Source organism: Hemiscyllium ocellatum, chromosome 20 (genome assembly GCF_020745735.1).
Source record: "Hemiscyllium ocellatum isolate sHemOce1 chromosome 20, sHemOce1.pat.X.cur, whole genome shotgun sequence".
NCBI lineage: Eukaryota > Metazoa > Chordata > Chondrichthyes > Orectolobiformes > Hemiscylliidae > Hemiscyllium > Hemiscyllium ocellatum.
This window is the reverse complement of record NC_083420.1, coordinates 57,184,285-57,205,664: the sequence shown is the minus strand read 5'-3', so window position 1 is coordinate 57,205,664 and position 21,380 is coordinate 57,184,285. Positions and strand designations below refer to the sequence as shown.

Below are 21,380 nucleotides of genomic sequence, written 5' to 3'. Positions count from 1 at the left end.
CCCCCCCCACACACACACCACAAACCCCCCCACACACACCACAAACCATCCCACACAACACAAACCTCCCCACACACATCACAAACCCCCCACACTCCCCCCCCAACATATGCCACAAACCCCCCACTCACACACACCACAATGTCCCCATACACACAGCACAAACTCCCCTCCCACACACACACACACACACACCACAAACACCCCCACACACACATGCACACACACCACAAACCCCCCCCAAACACACATCACAACCCCCCCCACACAATTCCCTCCCAACACACACCACAAACCCCCACACACACAACGCCCCCCACAAACCCTCCCAAATACACACACCACAAACCTCCCCCAAACACACATCACAAACCCCCACACACATCACAATGCCCCCCACACACCACAAACCCTCCCCAAATACACACCACAAACCCCCACACACATCACAATGCCCCCCACACACCACAAACCCTCCCCAAATACACACCACAAACCCCCCCCATACACACAAACCACAAACCCTCCCAAATACACACACTACAAATCCCCCCCACACACACCACAAACCCCTCCACACACACACACCACATACCCCCCCAACACACACAACGCCCCCCACACACCACAAACCCTCCCCAAAAACACACCACAAACCTCCCCCAAACACACATCACAAACCCCCACACACATCACAATGCCCCCCACACACCACAAACCCTCCCCAAACACACACCACAAACCCTCCCCAAATACACACCACAAACCCCCCCCCATACACACAAACCACAAACCCTCCCAAATACACACACTACAAATCCCCACACACACCACAAACCCCTCCACACACACACACCACATACCCCCCCCCACACACACCACAAACTCCCCTCCTACAAACACACAACACAAACCCACACAACCCCCACATGCACACCAAACACACACATCACAAACCTCCCCCACACACTCCACACTCACCACAAACCCACACACGCCACAAAAACACCACAAACCCCCCCCCGCACACACACACACCACAAAACCACCCCCACACTCATACCACAAACTCCCCCCATACACACACACCCCACAACCTCCCCCATACACATACACCCCACAACCTCCCCCCATACACACACACCCCACAACCTCCCCCCATACACATACACCCCACAACCTCCCCCATACACATACACCCCACAACCTCCCCCATACACATACACCCCACAACCTCCCCCCATACACATACACCCCACAACCTCCCCCATACACATACACCCCACAACCTCCCCCATACACATACACCCCACAACCTCCCCCATACACATACACCCCACAACCTCCCCCCATACACATACACCCCACAACCTCCCCCCATACACACCCACCCACAAACTCCCCCCATACACACACCCCACACTTCCCCCATACACACACACCCCACAACCTCCCCCATACACACACACACCCCACAACCTCCCCCCATACACACACACCCCACAACCTTCCCCCATACACACACACCCCACAACCTTCCCCCATACACATACACCCCACAACCTCCCCCCATACACACACACCCACAAACTCCCCCCATACACACACCCCACAACCTCCCCCCATACACACACCCCACAACCTCCCCCCATACAGACACACCCCACAAACTTCCCCCATACACACACCCCACAACCTCCCCCATACACACCACAAACATCCCCCATACACACCACAAACGCCCCCACAAACACCCCCACACATACCTCAAACCCATACACACACATGCACACCAAACCTACACACACACAAATACACACACACACCACAAACGCACAGCAAACACACCATAAAGCCCCTCACACACACCACAACCCCCCCATATACACCTCAAACCCCACCCACACACACCACAAACCCATCCCCACATACACCTCAAACCCCACCCACACACACCACAAACCCATCTCCACACACACACCACAACCCCCATATACACCACAAACCCCATCCCGACACACACACCACAACTCCCCCCACACACACACCACATACCCACACATACCAAACACACCACAAACCCCCCCTACACACACACCAAAACGCCCCCATATACACCACAAACCCCTGCCCAACAGACACACCACAAATCCCCCCCATACACCACATGCTCCCCCACACACACAAGCCCCCCCACACATTCACCACAAACCACACACATCCCACAAACTCCCCCCACACACACCCCACAAACTCTCCCCACACACACACCATCTCCCCCCACACACACCATAAACCCTCCCCACACAGACAACACAAACCGCTCCCCACACACACAACACAAACCCCTCCCCACACACACTCCACCAACACCCTCCCACACACACACCACAAACCCCTCCCCACACACACACATTTCCCCCCCACACACACCACAAACTCCCCCCCACACACATCACAAACTCCCCTCCCACACATACACCACAAACTCCCCCGACACACCACAAACACCCCCCCCACACACGCACACCACAAACCCGCCCCACACACACCACAAACACCCCCCCATACACAACCCTCCCCCACACACACCACAAACTCCCCCCATATACACACAACCCCCCCACACACAGCCCACAAACTCCCACACACAATAACCCACACATACACACCACAAACCCTCCCACACATACCACACCCATGCACACCCCCCACACACACACCATAGAAACCCCTCCACACACAAACCCCTTCCCTACACACACACAAGCCTCCCCCCACACACACCACAAACACCACCCCCCAAACCCACACACCACAATCCCCCCCCACACACACACAACCCCTCCCACACACACCCCACAAACACCACGCACCCACACCCACACACCACAACCCCCCCACACACACACACACAACTCCCCCACACACACCATAAACACCGCCCCCACACACACACACTACAACCCACACACACAACCCCTCCCACACACACAACAAACCCTCCCACACATACCACAAACACCCCCCCACACACACACCACAAGATTCCCCCCACACACACCACAAACACCCCCCCACACATACAACCCCCTACCCACACAACAAACCCCTCCCACACACACACCACAACCACCTCCTACACACCACAAACCCCCCTCAAACACGCACCACAAACCCCCCTCACTTACACCACAAACACCCCCCACACATACACCACAAACCCCCCCCCACTTACACCACAACCCCCCCCAAACACACACCACAAACCCTCCCCACACTCACCCCACAAACTCCCCTCCCACACACACACACACCCCACAAACACACACATACAAACACACACACCACAAAATTCCCCCCACACACACCACAAACCCCCCCCCACACACACCACAAACCCCCCCCACACACACCACAAACCCCCCCACACACACACACCACAGACCCCCCACACACACACACACCACAGACCCCCCCCACACACACACACCACAAACCATCCCACACAACACAAACCTCCCCACACACATCACAAACCCCCCACACTGCCCCCAACATACATCACAAACACCCCGCTCACACACACCACAATGTCCCCATACACACAGCACAAACCCCCCCCACACACCACAAACTCCCCTCCCACACACACACACACACCACAAACACCCCCCACACACACACGCACGCACACCACAAACCCCCCCACACACACACAATTCCCCCCCAAACACACATCACAAACCCCCCCACACACACACCACAAATCCCCCCCATACAACACCACAAATCCCCCCACACACACACCACAGACCCCCCCACACACACACAACGCCCCCTCCACACACACACCACAAACCATCCCACACAACACAAACCTCCCCACACACATCACAAACCCCCCACACTCCCCCCCAACATACACCACAAACCCCCCACTCACACACACCACAATGTCCCCATACACACAGCACAAACCCCCCCACACACCACAAACTCCCCTCCCACACACACACACACACACCACAAACACCCCCCCACACACATGCACACACACCACAAACCCCCCCCAAACACACATCACAAACCACCCCCACACAATTCCCTCCCAACACACACCACAATGTCCCCATACACACAGCACAAACCCCCCCACACCACAAACTCCCCACACACACACACACACACACACACACACACACACACACCACAAACACCCCCCCACACACACGCACACACACCACAAACTCCCCCCAAACACACATCACAAACCACCCCACACACACACAATACCCCCCCAAACACACACAATACCCCCCCAAACACACATCACAAAACCCCCCACACACACATCACAAACCCCCCCCACACACACACACAATTCCCCCCCAAACACACATCACAAACCCCCCCCACACACACAACGCCCCCCACACACCACAACCCTCCCAAATACACACACCACAAATCCCCCCCACACACACACACACACCACAAACTCCCCACACACACACCACAAACTCCCCTCCCACAAATACACAACACAAACCCACACACACCCCACACACATCACAAACCCCCACATACACACCACAAATCCCCCCGACACACACAACGCCCCCCACACACCACAAACCCTCCCCAAAAACACACCACAAACCTCCCCCCAAACACACATCACAAACCCCCACACACATCACAATGCCCCCAACACATCACAAACCCTCCCCAACACACACCACAAACCACCACACACACCACAATGCCCCCCACACACCACAAACCCTCCCCAAACACACACCACAAACCCCCCCAAACACACACCACAAACCCCCCATACACACAAACCACAAACCGTCCCAAATACACACACTACAAATCCCCCCCACACACACCACAAACCCCTCCACACACACACACCACAAACTCCCCTCCTACAAACACACAACACAAACCCACACATACACCACAAACCTACACAACCCCCACATGCACACCAAACACACACATCACAAACCCACACACACCCCACATGCATACCAACCGCACACACACACACCACAAACCCACACACACCCCACATGCATACCAACCACACACACACACAAACCCACACACCCCACATGCACAAACACAGACACACAACCACAACCCTACACGCACTCCATACACACCAAACCCACACACCACAAACCCCACATGCACACCACACACACATCACAAACTCACACACCCCCACAAGCATACCAAACACACACACACCTCAAATCACCCCACATGCACACCAAACACACACACACACCACAAATCCACACACACCCCACAAACCCACCCCTCTACATGTACACCAAACACACACACCACAAACCACAACCCCCCAAACACATACCACAAACCTCCCCCACGAACGCCCATCCCCCCACACACACCCCACAAACCCACACACAAACACATGCCACAAACCCACACATGCACCACAAACCCACACACTCCCCCCAAATGCACACCAAACACACACACACCACAAACGCGCACCCCCCACATATAATCACATGCACGCGTACCCCCAGACACAATCACACACACCCACGAGTGCGCCCCCACACACATCACACACCCGTGCACGCACCCCCACAACACATCACATACCCGTGCGCGCACCCTCACAATCACACACCCATGCATGCACCCCCACACACAAGCATACACCCGAGCACGCACCCCCACACACAATCACACACCCGAGCACGCACCCCCACACACAATCACACACTCGAGCGCGCACCCCCACACACAATCACACACCCGAGCACGCACCCCCACACACAATCACACACTCGAGCGCGCACCCCTACACGCAATCACACCCGAGCGCGCACCTCCACACACATCACACACCCGAGCACGCACCCCTACACGCAATCACACCTGAGCACGCACCCCCACACACAATCACACACCCGAGCGCGCACCCCTACACGCAATCACACACCTGAGCACGCACCTCCACAATCTCACACCCGAGCACGCACCCCACTCACAATCACACACCCGTGCGTGCACCTCCACAATCACACACCCGAGCTCGCACCCCCACACACAATCACACACCTGAGCACACACCCCTACACACAATCACACCCGAGTGTGCACCCCCACACACAATCGCACACCCGAGTGCACACCTCTACACGCAATGACACACCCCCACGCACAATCACACACCCGAGCATGCACCCCTACACGCAATCACACACCCGAGCGCGCACCTCCAAACGCAATCACACACCCGAGCGCACACCCCACACACAAGCACACACCCCCATAATCACACACCCGAGCGCGCACCCCACACGCATCACACACCCGAGCGTGCACCCCACACACAATCACACCCATGCACACACCCCCACAATCACACACCCAAGCGCGCACCCCACACACATCACACACCTGAGCACGCACCCTCAATTACATACACACACCCCCACAATCACACACCCGAGCACGCACCCCCACACAATCACACCCACGCGCGCACCCCCACAATCACACCCGAACGCACCCCCCCACACACATCACATACCCGAGCACACGCCCCCACACAATCACACCCACGTGAGCCCCCCCACAATCACACACCCGAGCACACACCCCCACACAATCACATCCACGTGCGCACCCCCACATTCACACATCCGAACACGCACACTCCCACACAATCACACCCAAGCACACATCCCCACAATCACCCACCCGAGCACGCACCCCCACAAACAATCACACACCCGAGCGTGCACCCCCACACACATCACACACCCGAGCACGCACCCCCACAATCACACACCCGTGCGTGCACCCCCATACACAATTGCACACCCGAGCTCGCACCCCCACACACAATCACACTCATGCGCGCACCCCCACAATCACACACCCGCCCTTGCACCCCCACACACAATCACACCCATGCACGCACGCCCACAATCACACACCCGAGCGCACACCCACAATCACACGCTTGCGCACCCACACCACACACAAACACAACCCCACACATACACTGTGACATTGATGAAGCCATTTGTGCAATTCTGCCAGAGGAAAAGTGTTGTTAAACCTGAGACGATGCAGACATAATGTACAAGGTTGTTTCTGGGATTGCAAGCTATGAGTTATAGGGAGAGACAGGATAGGACGGGATTTTATTGCTTGGAGCGTTGGAGGCTGAGGGGTGATCTTACAGAGGTTTATAAAATCATGAGGGATATAAGTAAGGTGAACAGCCAAATTCTTTTTCCAAAGGTAGGGGAATAGATTTAAAGTGAAATGGGAAAGATTTAAAAGTGACTGGAGAGACAACATTTTCTCATAGAGGGTAGTGCATGTATGGAATGAGCTGCCAGAGAAAGTGGTCAGAGGTGAGTACAGTTACAACATTTAGAAGACATTTGCACAGGTACATGGTTCGGAAAGGTTTAGAGGGATATGGGCCAAATGCAGGAAAATGGACCAGTTCAGGTTGGGAAAACTTGGCGGTGTGGATAGGTTGGACCCAAGGGTCCGTTTCCGTTCTGTATGATCCTATGACTATCCTCCCCATCAATACATGACAAATAACACCCCACAGCCCAACCGACACTCAATCAACTAACATCTTCAAATCCTGGACACCCAACAGACCGCTCACTCCTCACCATCTGACAACTCTTTCTATTTACACAGACATGTGGGCTCCCTCCTCACAGTAGGCATTTGACTGACCTACATCTGTTGACACCCAACTCTACCTGACATCTCCCTGCACCCATTCTCCTCCCTACACCCCTCACCCAGCTGACACCCCTTTTCCCCACAGGCCCCTGTACCCCCTCACCCAGCTGACACCCCTTTTCCCCATAGGCCCCTGCACCCCCTCACCCAGCTGACAGCCCTTGCCTAGGTGGCACCTGTATCTCCTCACTCACCTGGCATCTTTCTCCTATGGCCATAACCTCAGTAGGTGCCAACATGGCTTTGGGATTGATAAAGTGTGTTCTCTCACCAAATATGACAGCTATCACCATGAAAAGGAAGATGTGGTTTTTACGATGACCCTCTTTGATGCTGCCCGTATGGCTAACTCTTATGATCGATTCTGCACCAGTATTATCACAGAAAGGTAAGTGAGTAACCTGTAGTCTGATCTGGGTCGGAAATAGCGATTCCAATTGACAGAAGATTTGGGCTTATGTTTCTAGCAAAATAACACAGATTTACTGAAACAGGCCATTCAGCTCAACTCTGTTCATACTATACTCAGCATGAGTCTAACAGCCTGACTTCTTCATTTCAATCTATTTCTATTGCCTTTACTCTCATGTCCTTATCAGTTTCCTTTTGAAAACAGTCAGTAAACTATTTGCCTCAACCAATTCCTGTGGTAGCGAGTCTGACATTCTAATCATTCTCGAGTATAGGAATTCCTCTACACAGTATTTCCTTATTCTTTAGTAACTATGCAGCATTTACAAAATCTCGCCAATGTCCTTCATAACTTCAGCTGAATCGTTCTAAATATTTTGAACTGACTTCAGAGGCAGAAGTTAGAATTCACTGCCTGAGGAACGTTTACAATGTCCAGGTAAAGTTAAGAGGTGAACTGTGGCAAGATTCATCTTTCTTTCAGTACTTTCAGTGAGTTCACAGCTGGACGTCAAACAATTTTAGGAGATATTTCTGCAGAACTAGAAACAACGCACAGAGACAAAGTTAAAATTGTGAATCTGTTTCACTTCCTCCATTTTGAAGCATACCTCATTTTCAGGTTATCAATAGCACGGGAAAGTCAGAGACATCCAGGTCACATTTATAGTCAAGGTTTAAAAATTTAACTATCAGGTATTTTTTGACACCAAAGCAGATGGGAAAAAGATGGCTATTGTCACAAGACAAACCGAGACAAGCGCTGAACAACGTGAGTCTGATTTTTCTGTCATGAATCAAATCCCAACTTGCAGGAAGGTGAATACCATTTTGCCATCCCATTTATGTTAACTGTGAGCTGGATGGTGTTTTAAAAGGCAGCACATTTGACAAGTCAGTGATCAAGCACAAGAACCCTCAGCAAGTACTGGAATCCTACTGGCACCTTGATCGAGGTCCAAGCAGGAACCTGGGACTAGCCTGTATTTTTCTGTCAGGTTCTGGGTAAACTTGCTGAGCTCCTGAGGTAGCTCTTGAGTGTTGGTCAAATTATCTTTTTCACTCAGTCAATAATGAGGGGGCACTCAGCCATTTTAAAAATATGATTATATACTATTGTACTGTATTATAATTCAACGAGGGATTTTTAAATGGAGACACTATGAACACTAACTGTATTATGTCATCCTGGGCCTGAATTCCTTGGGATGTGGTGTGCTTATGGAATAATTGGTTACGAACAAGAAAGAATTCTTGAGAAGTTGCACGGAAAAGGCAGAGACACTTTATGTGAAGTTTTCCATCTGGACTAAAACTGGGAAATTAAGACCAAAACTACTAATCAGGAAGGGTATATGAATAGGAAGGGTTTAGAGAGATATGGGCCAAGTGCTGGCAAATGGGACTAGATTAGGTTGGGATATCTGGTTGGCATAGACGAGTTGGACTAAAGGGTCTGTTTCCGTGCTGTACACCTCTATGACAGAGTACCAACCTTTATTTTTTTCGAAGTTTTTTTATGAAGGTGACTTCATCTCGATTCCTTATACCGTAACTGTAAATAAAAAGTTTAAAGTTTAGAATCAGATAATAATTTCCTGCTCACAAGTTCTGCCTCTCAGTGTTGGGTAACACATGGGTTTGTGCATTAGCCAACAGATCAGAGGTGGCAGAGCGACTCAGTGGTTAGCACTACTGCCTCACAGCGACAGGGATCCGGATTCAATTCCCGCACTGGGTGACTGTGGAGTTTGCACATTCTCCCAGTGTCTGTGTGGGTTTCCTCTGGGTGCTCTGATTTCCTCCCACTGTCCAAAGATGTGCAGGTTAGGTGAATTGGCCATGCTAAATTGTCACAGTGTTCAGGGATGTGTAGGTTAGGTGCATTAGTCAGGAGTAAATATGGGATAATAGGGGAGGGGAATGGGTCTGGGTGGGATACTCTTCGGAGGGTCGGTGTGGACTTGCTGAAGGGCCTGTTTGCACACTGTAGGGACTCTATGATTCTACGAATGCCAGCCACAGATACCAGATGGAAAATTGTATCTTCCTATCAGTGTTTGCAGCAATGTCAGCATTGACAGAGTCAACAAAACAGGCAATCTGATCTTAAACCTCATGTATACATACTGGGGGCTTCTGTCCAAACACAATTATAGACAGAATAAAGAGGTTTGATTCATTTCATTGAAGTTAATTAATAATAGTGTAACCTTCAATTTAACCACATATGCTTATGCATTTGCTTTATATTTGTTTCAAACCTTCCAAAAAACATAATAAGTAGCAAGAGAACATCTGCTTATGAGACAACTTTAGGTCTCACTACATATTAACTAGTGTTACTCAAGGGCACTGTTAGTTGTCTATTAACATTGAAAAACAATTTTTTGAGCTGCAACCAACAATACGAAAGGCAAACAGTGAAGCATGCTTCTTAAGAGTTTAATAAAATCAAAAAATGTATAGAGAAACATACTGGTTGAGAAATGAAACTAAACAAACTATTGGAGTGACTCAGCAGGTCTGGCAGCATAATGGGGAGAGAGGGAGATAGGTTAATGCATCAAGCCCAATTTGACTCTAAGGAAATCACATTGGACTTGAATTGTAACTCTGTTTCTTTCTTCACAGATATTGCAAAACTTGTATCTCCAGTATTACATGTTTCGCGTTGAGTTATTTTCATGATAATATGTTTGATAATTGAGGCATGGAACGGTTAGTGACAGTCTCCAAAATCCAACTTGATGTGCAGCATACCAAGCATAACCGAAGATCTTCCAGCCAGCTTATATCATTAACGGGACATAACAAACAGATCAGTTACTGTGGGCTGCTTTACTCCCTCCCAGAGAAACTAACGCACCAGAAGGTAGGATCGCCCTGGTTGGAGACGTACTGATATTCTGAACAGAGAACCTGAAGTTTCAGCTTGTTCAACTGCAGCAAAAATGTTATGCATACATGGGCTTCTTGAGATTCTTGCTGACCCGAATCTAAACTGCTTCGTTGGAATTTCTATGCAGGGTGATGCAATCCCATACCTCAGACATTTATAGGAGCAAATTACTGCAGATGCTGGTATCTGTACTGAAAATAACAAATGCTGGAAATCACAGCATGTCAGACATTATCAATGGAGAGAGAGCAAGGTAACGTTTCGAGTCCAGATGACTCTTCATTCGATCTGACATTTATAATTGCTTTATATCTTATCTGGTCAGTTTCACCCAGTCTATGAAGGAGGCTTCTATCATTTTCTTACCCTAATATCTACCCGTTGAGAGCACACTGCAGCAATTTGGAATATACTTGAAACAAAACGAGGCAATCTTCAACTTTTAGCCTCCGCCAAACATGTCGCTGACAGTACACTATATTCTTATGCTTTGTTGAAGAAGGTCCAACATTTATCTTATAACCAATATTCTTTCATTCTCAATGGGAGCTCAAGGAGATTAAGCGTTTTACCGTTTTCTAAAGTCAACAATGAGTTCAACAGTTCCAGGTCATAACATCTGCTGCCATGCTCTTCACAGGTAACAAGGGTGTCTGCCTGGGTTTCCTCCCACAGTCCAAAAATGTGCAGGTTAGGTGAATTGGCCACGCTAAGTTGCCCGTAGTGTTAGGTGAAGGGGTAAATGTAGGGGAATGGGTCTGGTTGGGTTGCGCTTCAGCGGGTCGGTGTGGACTTGTTGGGCCGAAAGGCCTGTTTCCACACTGTAAGTAATCTAATCTAATCTAAAAAGGGTTGGTAATAAATTTGCTGCTGCCAAATGAACCCACACAAGACACCCATTCTCTGCTTCTCCCATTACCACCTTCTTTTGCTCTGAACAATCTCTTTTTTGTCATTTTATCTCCAAAACTTTCCACCTTATCAAAGATCTTCCATTTTGTTTCTTCCCCCTTCTACTCCCTCTGTACTTGCTCAAAACCGGTTATACATTTAATGTTTCCCAGTTTTGATGAAAAGATTAATAATCTGGTATGTTAACTCTTGCTTATCTCTCTCTCTCTCTCTCTCTCCCTCTTTGGGTACCATCTAATCTGTTCAGTATTTCCAACATTTTCTGTTTTTTTAAGATTTGCCAGCATCCTGTACTAATTTCCTTTTGCATTCTTGTCACCAAGTGCTTGTAAATGGGGCTGGATTAATTTAGGACATCTGGTCAGCATGGATGAGTCGGACCGAAGGGTCTGTTTCCACACTGTGCAGCTCTATGATGCTCTGCCCTCGGATACTTTCACCATCTCCTGCAAAGTATTTCCTCTTCTTTATAAAATGACCCTTGAGAAGGTGTATGCATCTTTGAAATGTACTCGAAACACTAATATAAAGCCACTCTGGCAAGTAGGAAGCCTTCCAAAGGAAAACCATATACCGTTATCTTGGTAATACTCACTCTTTCAGTTTCATCTTGTCATCAGTCAGTTTCTCTCCATTAAACGTCAGATGATAGGTTCTCCAAATATATTTCCTATGGATGAATCAGAAACCCTTGTATTTCACACTATAACATCACACAGAATTGGTCCCATTTAATTCTTTACAAATAGAAACAGAAATGTCGGAGTTAGATAACACCTGATGGAAAAGAAATAGGGAAACAATTCTGGGAGTTGAGACATCAAAATAGGAGCAGGCACAGGCCATTCGGCCCATCGACCCCCCCCACCTCTGTCATTATAGAGTCATAGAGATGTACAGCATGGAAACAGACACTTCGGTCCAACCCGTCCATGTCATTCAATAGGATTATGTCTGATCATCCTATTCCTGTTTTGTCCCAATACCCTTTAGCTCTAAGAAAAATAAGAATGGCTACTGTTGGAAGATTGCGTGCAATTCTGGTCTCCTTCCTATCAGAAAGATGTTGTGAAACTTGAAAGGGTTCAGAAAAGATTTACAAGGATGTTGTCAGGGTTGGAAGACTTGAACTACAGGGAGAGGCTGAACAGGCTGGGGCTGTTTTCCCAGGAGCATCGGAGGCTGAGGGGTGACCTTATAGAGGTTTACAAAATTATGAGGGGCATGGATAGGGTAAATAGGCAAAGTCTTTTCCCTGGGGTCGGGGAGTCCAGAACTAGAGGGCATAGGTTTAGGGGTGAGAGGAGAAAGATATAAAAGAAATCTACGGGGCAACTGTTTCATGCAGAGGGTGGTATGTGCATGGAATGAGCTGCCAGAGGAAGTGGTGGCGGCTGGTATAATTGCAATATTTAAGAGGCATTTGGATGGGTGTATGAATAGGAAGGGTTTAGAGGGATATGGGCCGGGTGCTGGCAGGTGGGACTAGATTGGGTTGGGATATCTGGTCGGCATGGACGGGTTGGACCGAAGGGTCTGTTTCCATGCTGTACATCTCTGGGACTCTATGATTATATCTAATCCCTTCTTGAAAGCATTCAATGTTTTTGCCTTAACTGCTTTTAATGGCTAAGAACTGGAGGCTGGCTAAGGTGGTGCCACTATCGAAGAAAGGTGGTGAGAAAAAGCCAGACAGCGGCCATTCAACCCATCACTGACTCTCCAAACAGCACCCCAGCCAGTCCTGCCAGCTCATGACTCAGTCTGGTAAACCTTTGGGGTATTGCCTCTATAGCGAGAACATCCTTCCTCAGATAAGGAGACCTAAACCTGCACACTATACTCCAGGCGTGGTTTATCCAGGGCTCTACACAGTTGCAGCTGTTGTATTTGAATCCTCTCACTATGAAAGCCAACATACCATTTGCTTTCTTGACTGCCTGCTGCACCTGCATGCTTGCTCTCAGTGATCAGTGTACAAAGACACACAGGGTTCGTTGCACCTCCCCCCTTCCAAATCGATCACCACTCAGCTAATGATCTTGGTTCCTGTTTTTGGTACCAAAGTGGATAACCTCACATTTATTCACCATTCATTGTATCACAGGCATTTTAATTGATACAGCAAAGGATAAAAAGCAATCAAGACTTAAAAAAAATACCTATTTGGAAAGGGCCAATTTCAACAAGGTGAGAAGAGATCTGGCCCTGGGAAACTGGATTCTAAGGTATCAATGGGATAACACAATACAACAGGAGTGAGTCCAGGTACATTCCTAAAATGTGGAAAAGCAGAACAAACAAAACCACAGTTCCCCTGATAGTGAAAGTTAAACAGCTAGGTGAAGCAAAATAAAGGATGCTTATAATATGTTTATAATGAGGCTGGATAATATAATCAATCATTTCCTTACAACTCTCAAAATCCTACCATGGTAAAACTGTTAGGTGCTATGCAGCTGCACTGTTACCTACAAAAACAGAGCTGCACCACATTATGAAAGAAACCAACTTTAGACAGGATAACGTCAATACAAGTTGCAACGGCAGCACATATTTGTGCAGAAGTGCAATAATTATTTAACCTCACTGGCAAATACATTCACTGTCCCTGTTCATATAAAACTTGATGGAGCAGCAAGATTTCACTGATGTTGCTCAGTAATAATAGCAATTGTCAGGTAAATCCACCTTTCCCCATTTCTACAAACATCGTGTGTATACCGAACTAATAGATTGCAAGAAAGCATATCAGCAAAATGTTGCCACCATCCCTATTTTTATATTGTTTCTTTTCCAGACAATAAAGGAAAAATATAAGCAACCTAATTACGATGCTATCTATTCATCGATCTCAATCCTCCTTTTGCATGCAAGCACGCGTACAGAACCCACAAACCTGGTTTCAACTCAAAGACATAGGAGTGGAAGCAAGGCCATTCGGCCCATCGGGTCCATTCTGCCATTTAATCATGGCTAACGGGTGTTTCAATTCCACTCCCCCCGTAGCCCTTAATTCCTTCCGAGGTCAAGAATCTGCTGTACGGAATGCATATCTCTTTAAACAAAATGCTGTCAGGCCATTTCTTGAGATTTTTTGGACCAATATTAATGAAAAAACATAAATTCTGGAAAAGCAGCTCTAGAAAATCTCATGCGTTGCAACAGGAATCTAACTGAAAACAGAGTGCAAGATTTCTAGAAACTATATTTCAAATCACCACCTTCCATGCCAGTACTGCTCTCAAGCCTTTCCTCCAATGCAATAGAAAACTCCCCCTCCCCTTGCCAAAGCAACTGACGGTGCCTGTGACTGTGAACATGGCTTTCCCCTCCACCCCCACAATCAGGTTTCCTTGTACCTCGCCATCCACTTCACCAGCCTCCATGTTCCAAAGGATCACTTTCAGACAGCTTCTGCTAATTATGACCATTTCAGGCCTTTGTACAGACACAAAAACTTCCTATGCTGAAGTATTCCAATAGTTAGAGTTTGAAAGCTTGTGGACAGAGTCATAGAGATGTACAGCACGGAAACAGACCCTGTGGCCCAAATTGTCTGCACCGACCAGATATCCTAAATTAATCAAGTCACATTTGCCAGCATTTGGCCCATTTCTCTTTAAACCCTTCCTATTCATATACCCATCCAGATGCCTTTTAAGTGGTGTAATTTTATCAGCCTCAACCACTTCCTCTGGCAGCTCATTCCATACACGCGCCACCCTTTGCATGGAAAGGTTGCCCCTTATGACCCTGTTAAATGTTTCCCTTCTCACCTTAAACTTATGCTGTGAAAAAGGCCTTAGCTGTTCACCTTATCCGTACCCTTCCTGATGTTATAAACTTCTATAAGGTCGCCCCTCAGCCTTCGCGCTCCAGGGAGAAACGGTCCCAGCCTGTTCAGCCTGTCCCTATAGCTCAAACCTTCCAGCCCTGGCAACATCCTTGTAAATCTTTGGATTTTTATTTTAATTTACCAACAAACTAATATATATCAATAAACCAACAAATAGTTTTGTTTAGCTTTTTTTAAAGATACTGTGGGGTTTCTTATTGGTGGTAGACTAAGACTTGTAAACTTACTTTTCATGGAAAACCTATATTAATCAAACTGCAACAAATCATCACTTTTAGATAGATCATGGGACATTTGCTTTAAAATGTTGCCAGATTGTCCTGGTTTAAAACGGACATTAAATTTGGCAAAAAAAACAGAGAAATTTGGATGCTAGAACTTTCAGAAACACAAAATAAAAACTGCTGGAAAAAAAACTCAGCATTAATTTTGGCAATTGGCATATATCCAAGTGGAAATTTGAGAGAGAAAAATATTCAAAATGAGCATAATTTTAGTTATAATTGGTACCCAGATCATGAATTGTATCAGAATAAAAACTTTATCCCTTCAGGTTCCCAAGACAGAACCATTAATAATGCTACAGTTCAGTCATTTTCTTCTAATACCATTTAATGAAATGTGATATATTTTGCATTTTGTCAATTTTAGGCAAATTAGCTTGGTAATAATTAAACAACAATCACTGAAAACTTCAGCCTCAGCTTAAAGGATTATCACTTCAATCAGTCCTCCATGATCTGGACAGCTGTGTTACCTTAATAAATTGACAGAATGAATGTCAAACATAACTTACCAACTGATGTACTGTGTTCCTCCTTCACGCTCTTGCTTTAGTTGTACATATCTCTGAATGGCTTTTTTCAGATCAAGGACCGTGTCATTTTGAATTACAACAACAGCTGGGAAGAGAGAGAGCATGAATTATGGGGCTGCACGAGACTGGTTCTTGCCGCCACAGAACTCACTCAGGTTTGTACTTGTCCACGGTGCGACACGGTCACCTGGTGGTAATTATACGAAGTAGGTTGATGTTGACAAGCTCCAATATGCTCTGCTCAGGTATAGCTACTGACAAAACTTCAGTCAGGCAGGCTTCACAATAAGTAACTCTTTCTATCTCTCCTTTCCTTTTGTGCAGAGGGACAGCTGGAGTTCAGGATGAATCAGCAAATAGAAATTAGCCTTTTTATTTTCATTCATTTATTTTCCTATCCCTTTGGTGTCTTGTATCACTACCTGGTATGGCAACTGTACCATTCAAGATCGGAGACCTCTACCATCGGGGAGAAGGTACGGAAGCCTGAACACTCGCACCAGCTGGTTTTGTAACAGTTTCTACCCTACTGTTGTTAGAATGGACTCACAAACTCTTAACATTCGCCTGCGCCTGTGTTTTTGTTTTTGCTGCTGTTTACCTATTATTTAGTTCTCTATGTTACTTAACTCTGTGATCTGCCCGTATTGCTCGAAAGACAAGCTTTTCACTGTGCCTTGGTACATGCGACAATAAATTTAATTGTTCTGTTGTTTCAGAGGACAGTTCAGTCAAACTGCATTGCTGTGAGTCCACACCAGCACTCAGCCCAAACTGGGCTCCTTTTTTTTTATATTATAAGCACAGAAGAAGAGGGAGGTGGGAAAAAATATTAAGTTTTAATTCCTATACTCCAAAGAGTTGAAAATCACCCGACACCGGGATATAGTCCAACAGGTTAATTTGAAAACACAGGTTTTCGGAGGTTCGCTCTCTCTTCAAGTGCTAGTGACGGAGGATATATTGGACACAGAGTTTACAGGTAAAAGATCAAAGGTCATACAACTGCTGCGAATGTATTGGACAAACCTACATGGGTAGTTGGTGAAAGATAGGGCTGGAGTCAATTTTTACACACTTCTACTGTTTCAAAATAAAGGGCCACCTATGTAAGACAGAGTCTTTGTCAGACAATTGAGACTTTTTGGAGCTGCCTTCCACAAAATGCAAGCAGCATTTTTGACTCTTCTTGAAGACAGCAGCAGCTATGTTCTTGATAAGCAAGGGGGTGAAAGGTTATCGGAGGTAAGTAAGAATATAGAGGTAATAGATCAGTGAACGGCAAAGCACTCTCATGTGGGTAAAGGCAATCAGGCAAAAGGGAACTCTTCACAATTATATGCTCATGAGTATATTTATTTAGAGTCATGCCTAATGCCTAGAATGCCTAATGGAATGAGGAAACGGGTGATTGATATAGTAATGAAGCTTCACTGAGGCTTGAATCAGTTGTATGAATATGGGGAGCTAGTAATCTGTGGAGGGACAGTTTTATGGAGTGTGACTTAACTAAAATAAAGTGGATTTGAATTCTGTTTAAATACAGTTATTTTAGTGTATTCTAACCCTACAGCCACAGTTTCAGGCTGAATTGATTTATTGATTTAAGACAATCACCAGTTAATGCCCAATGCCTGTATATAATTAAATGCAATGAATATATAATTAATAACATAGAGATTAGATTTGGTAAGGCGCCTGTCTTCTGTGGTGATGGTGTTGCCTGAGTGCCCTCGGAGAGGGAGCACACAGCAGTCACCAATACTCCTGAAGCCTTTAGGGAGAGGTGGGCATTGTGGGGAGGAGTGTTGTACCTTTCCTTCTAACTCCATTTTGATTTAGCCCCTCCCTACACACCCTTTTTAGATGAGATTCCCTACAGTGTGGAAACAGGCCATTCGGCCCCACCAGTCCACATCGACCCTCCGAAGAGTAACCCACCCAGACCCATTTCCCTCTGACTAATGCATCTGACACTATGGGGCAATTTAACATGGCCAATCCACCTGACCTGCACATCTTTGGACTGTGGGAGGAAACCCACACAGACAAGGGGAGAATGTGCAACTTCAGCACAGACAGTCACCTGAAGCTGGAATGGAACCCGGGTCCTTGGCGCTGTGAGACAGCAGTGCTAACCACTGAGCCACCGTGCCGCCCTTTATGGGTTTTGCATATACATTATTCAATCAGAGAACATGAGTGATTTACTGATGGCACTCAGTAGATGAAAAATATCACGGTTGATTTGATGTCATGAGGGGAGAAAAAGACATTCAGTTGTGTAAAAAAGCACTGCTGGATATAAAAGAGAAAGATAAATAAATTTGGTAACATTGGCTATTTTTCTTCCCCAAAAGAACATGAGGAAACGAGCTCGGGTTTTACAATAATCAGGTAATTTCATGGTAACCACTGTGGAAGGAACTTTCTCCCCTTCGCTGATAGGTCTAGTGAGGTGCCAGGGTTTCATTAATGACCAGAATCATTGGGCTGGATTTTTGGGGAGCTCAACAGAACGCAATTCGCTTCAACATATATATCCCGGTCACATGCGGTTTTCAGTTTGAGGAGATGGGACTGGGACTGGGCTCTTGAGCCTGGGCTTCCCAAAGAGAAGTTCAGGGCCCAAATGAGCTCAGAGACAGCAACAGCCGCCTTGTAGCTCTATCCCTTGCTTTCATGAGCTCTCCTACAACCTCGCTATGTTTCTCAGAAGGGCACAATAACTTACAAGCCTTGAAAAAGGGATCACAGAGACAGAAATACTGGGATGCATTGCTTTAAATGGATCAGAGCAGTCTTGGAAACAGCCAAGGGTTGAGGCAGGTTAGAAGGCCCACCTCAGTTTTCTGGGAATTCATCCCAGTTATTTGAAAAGCTGTTAGGACTTCTGGTCCTTAGCTTCCCCCCCCCCCACCACCATACCCTTAAGCTCCAATGCCCTGTCCACCCACACCACACCCACTCATCATATCTCAGCTATTGGGATCCATATAATTATTTTAAAAAGCTTCTAACAATCGAACAAACTTCTCACTTATGCATACCTGAGACAGAAAAAAAACTCATTCGTGAAACACATTCAAGTATTTTAAATCACTTCGAGCAATCAAACTGTGACAAAAACAAATAAATTTCTGTTCAGTGATAATATTAAAAGATAGTTAATCGTTTAATATATTCATAAAACTCAACAAAAGTGAACACATCTACCCCCAGGTAAGCTCTGCATTTTTGGATCGTTTTCTACACAGCCAAGCATTTATAATGGGCATAGCTGCAGCAATAGTGGTGTAATTTCACCAATGAACTCAACTGAAACTGCATAACAGAGGTAATGCTACATTTTATACACATCAACTGATCAAAGAAGTCTAGCAGCATGTGCTTTTCTGAAACTTTAATTAAGTAGCAGCAGCCTAAACTCATTAATTCATTTTTTTTTAAAAAGGCCCTGAGGATATAAGTAACAGTATATCGAGGCACTTAAAGAGACTTCATCTGACCATCACATCTCCTTAAATTCCTGACTCCCACAGTAGTGACCCTGGTTCGGCAAAATTTGGGTCTGCTTAAACTTAGTGGCTTATCCAATGGCCCTGCTGAGTTTGGGCTTCCTGCCCTGTCATTCAAGTCCCCACCCCTTTCCCCGATTGACAAAAGTGGTGTTGGCTGAAAGCCTGTCCTGATTTCAACTGCCCTATTTTAAAGGATCTCCAAATACCTCGCTCCTGTTTTCAAACGGCCTGAACAGGAAGGATTTAGATGTTCGTGATTTAAAACAGGTAGCCATGCTGAATGAGTGAGGACCATACATTTCATAATGAGGGTGCAATGTGTGTAGCAGGGGCAGTTTCAGCTGAAATGATGAAAATGGCACTCACGCATAATTTCACCATCTCCTTTCTTTACTTTGACAGTCATTGCTTGACCATACTCCAGAGCGACCTGAGAATTTATCTCTTCCAAAGTAACCTAAACGATAAAGTAAAAATCCAAGTCAGCATCACTGATAAAGCTCCACTTATAGCCGCACCATTGAAGTTTGGCACCTTTTGAACTGGTGGTCGATGGAAAGGATTTGGGAGTTATTGTCACCTTTAATATCAATATTTCAAAAGCAAAGCACATTCAGCAATGTGGTGGAGGAAGATCAGTAATCGAGATTAAACAAATGACAGTATTGGTGGCATTCCTCACAGAATGTAAAACAACTAGGTCAAATGTTTCAGCCTACATTTCACAGCCAATTAGGATGGCACTGCTGCCGCACAATGCCAAGGACTTGGTTCAATTCCACCCTCAGGCAATTGTCTGTGTGGAGTTTGCGCATTCTCCCGGTGTCTGTGTGGGTTTCTTCTGGGTGCTCCGGTTTCCTCCCACAGTCCAAAGATGTGCAGATTTGGTGGAGTGGCCATGCTAAATTGCCTATAGTGTCCAAGGATGTGCCGGCTGGTGGGTTAGCCATGGGAAATGTAGGGATAGGGTAGGGGCTTGGGTCTGAGTGCAAATGTTCTTTGGAGGGTCAGCGTTGTCACAATAGGCCGAATGGCCCAAATAGGGTTCATTAGCAAGCTCATGCATTCATTAGAAAGCTTTTCTTTCTCTTTACTGCCTGAAATGTACACCTGATAAAAAGGCTTTTGGGGATATAGACATAGAGGCTTCTGAAATGCTGTGAAAGCATTGACATTTTTAAA

At 46.8% G+C, this 21,380-nt stretch overlaps 1 protein-coding gene across 2 annotated transcripts in view; it reads right to left on the bottom strand.

The window, feature by feature from the left end:
* The window catches only part of snrnp25 (small nuclear ribonucleoprotein 25), a 33,654-nt gene that overhangs the window by 5,743 nt on the left and 6,531 nt on the right, over positions 1–21,380 (bottom strand). For both annotated transcript variants that reach the window (XM_060840906.1, XM_060840905.1), the window contains exons 3-6: positions 20,565–20,655; positions 16,657–16,762; positions 12,597–12,671; positions 9,683–9,742 (exon numbers count right to left, since the gene is read on the bottom strand). In XM_060840906.1, the coding sequence (XP_060696889.1) occupies positions 9,685–9,742; positions 12,597–12,671; positions 16,657–16,762; positions 20,565–20,655 (330 nt within the window). In that variant the 3' untranslated portion in view covers positions 9,683–9,684. The remainder of the gene's footprint in view (positions 1–9,682; positions 9,743–12,596; positions 12,672–16,656; positions 16,763–20,564; positions 20,656–21,380) is intronic.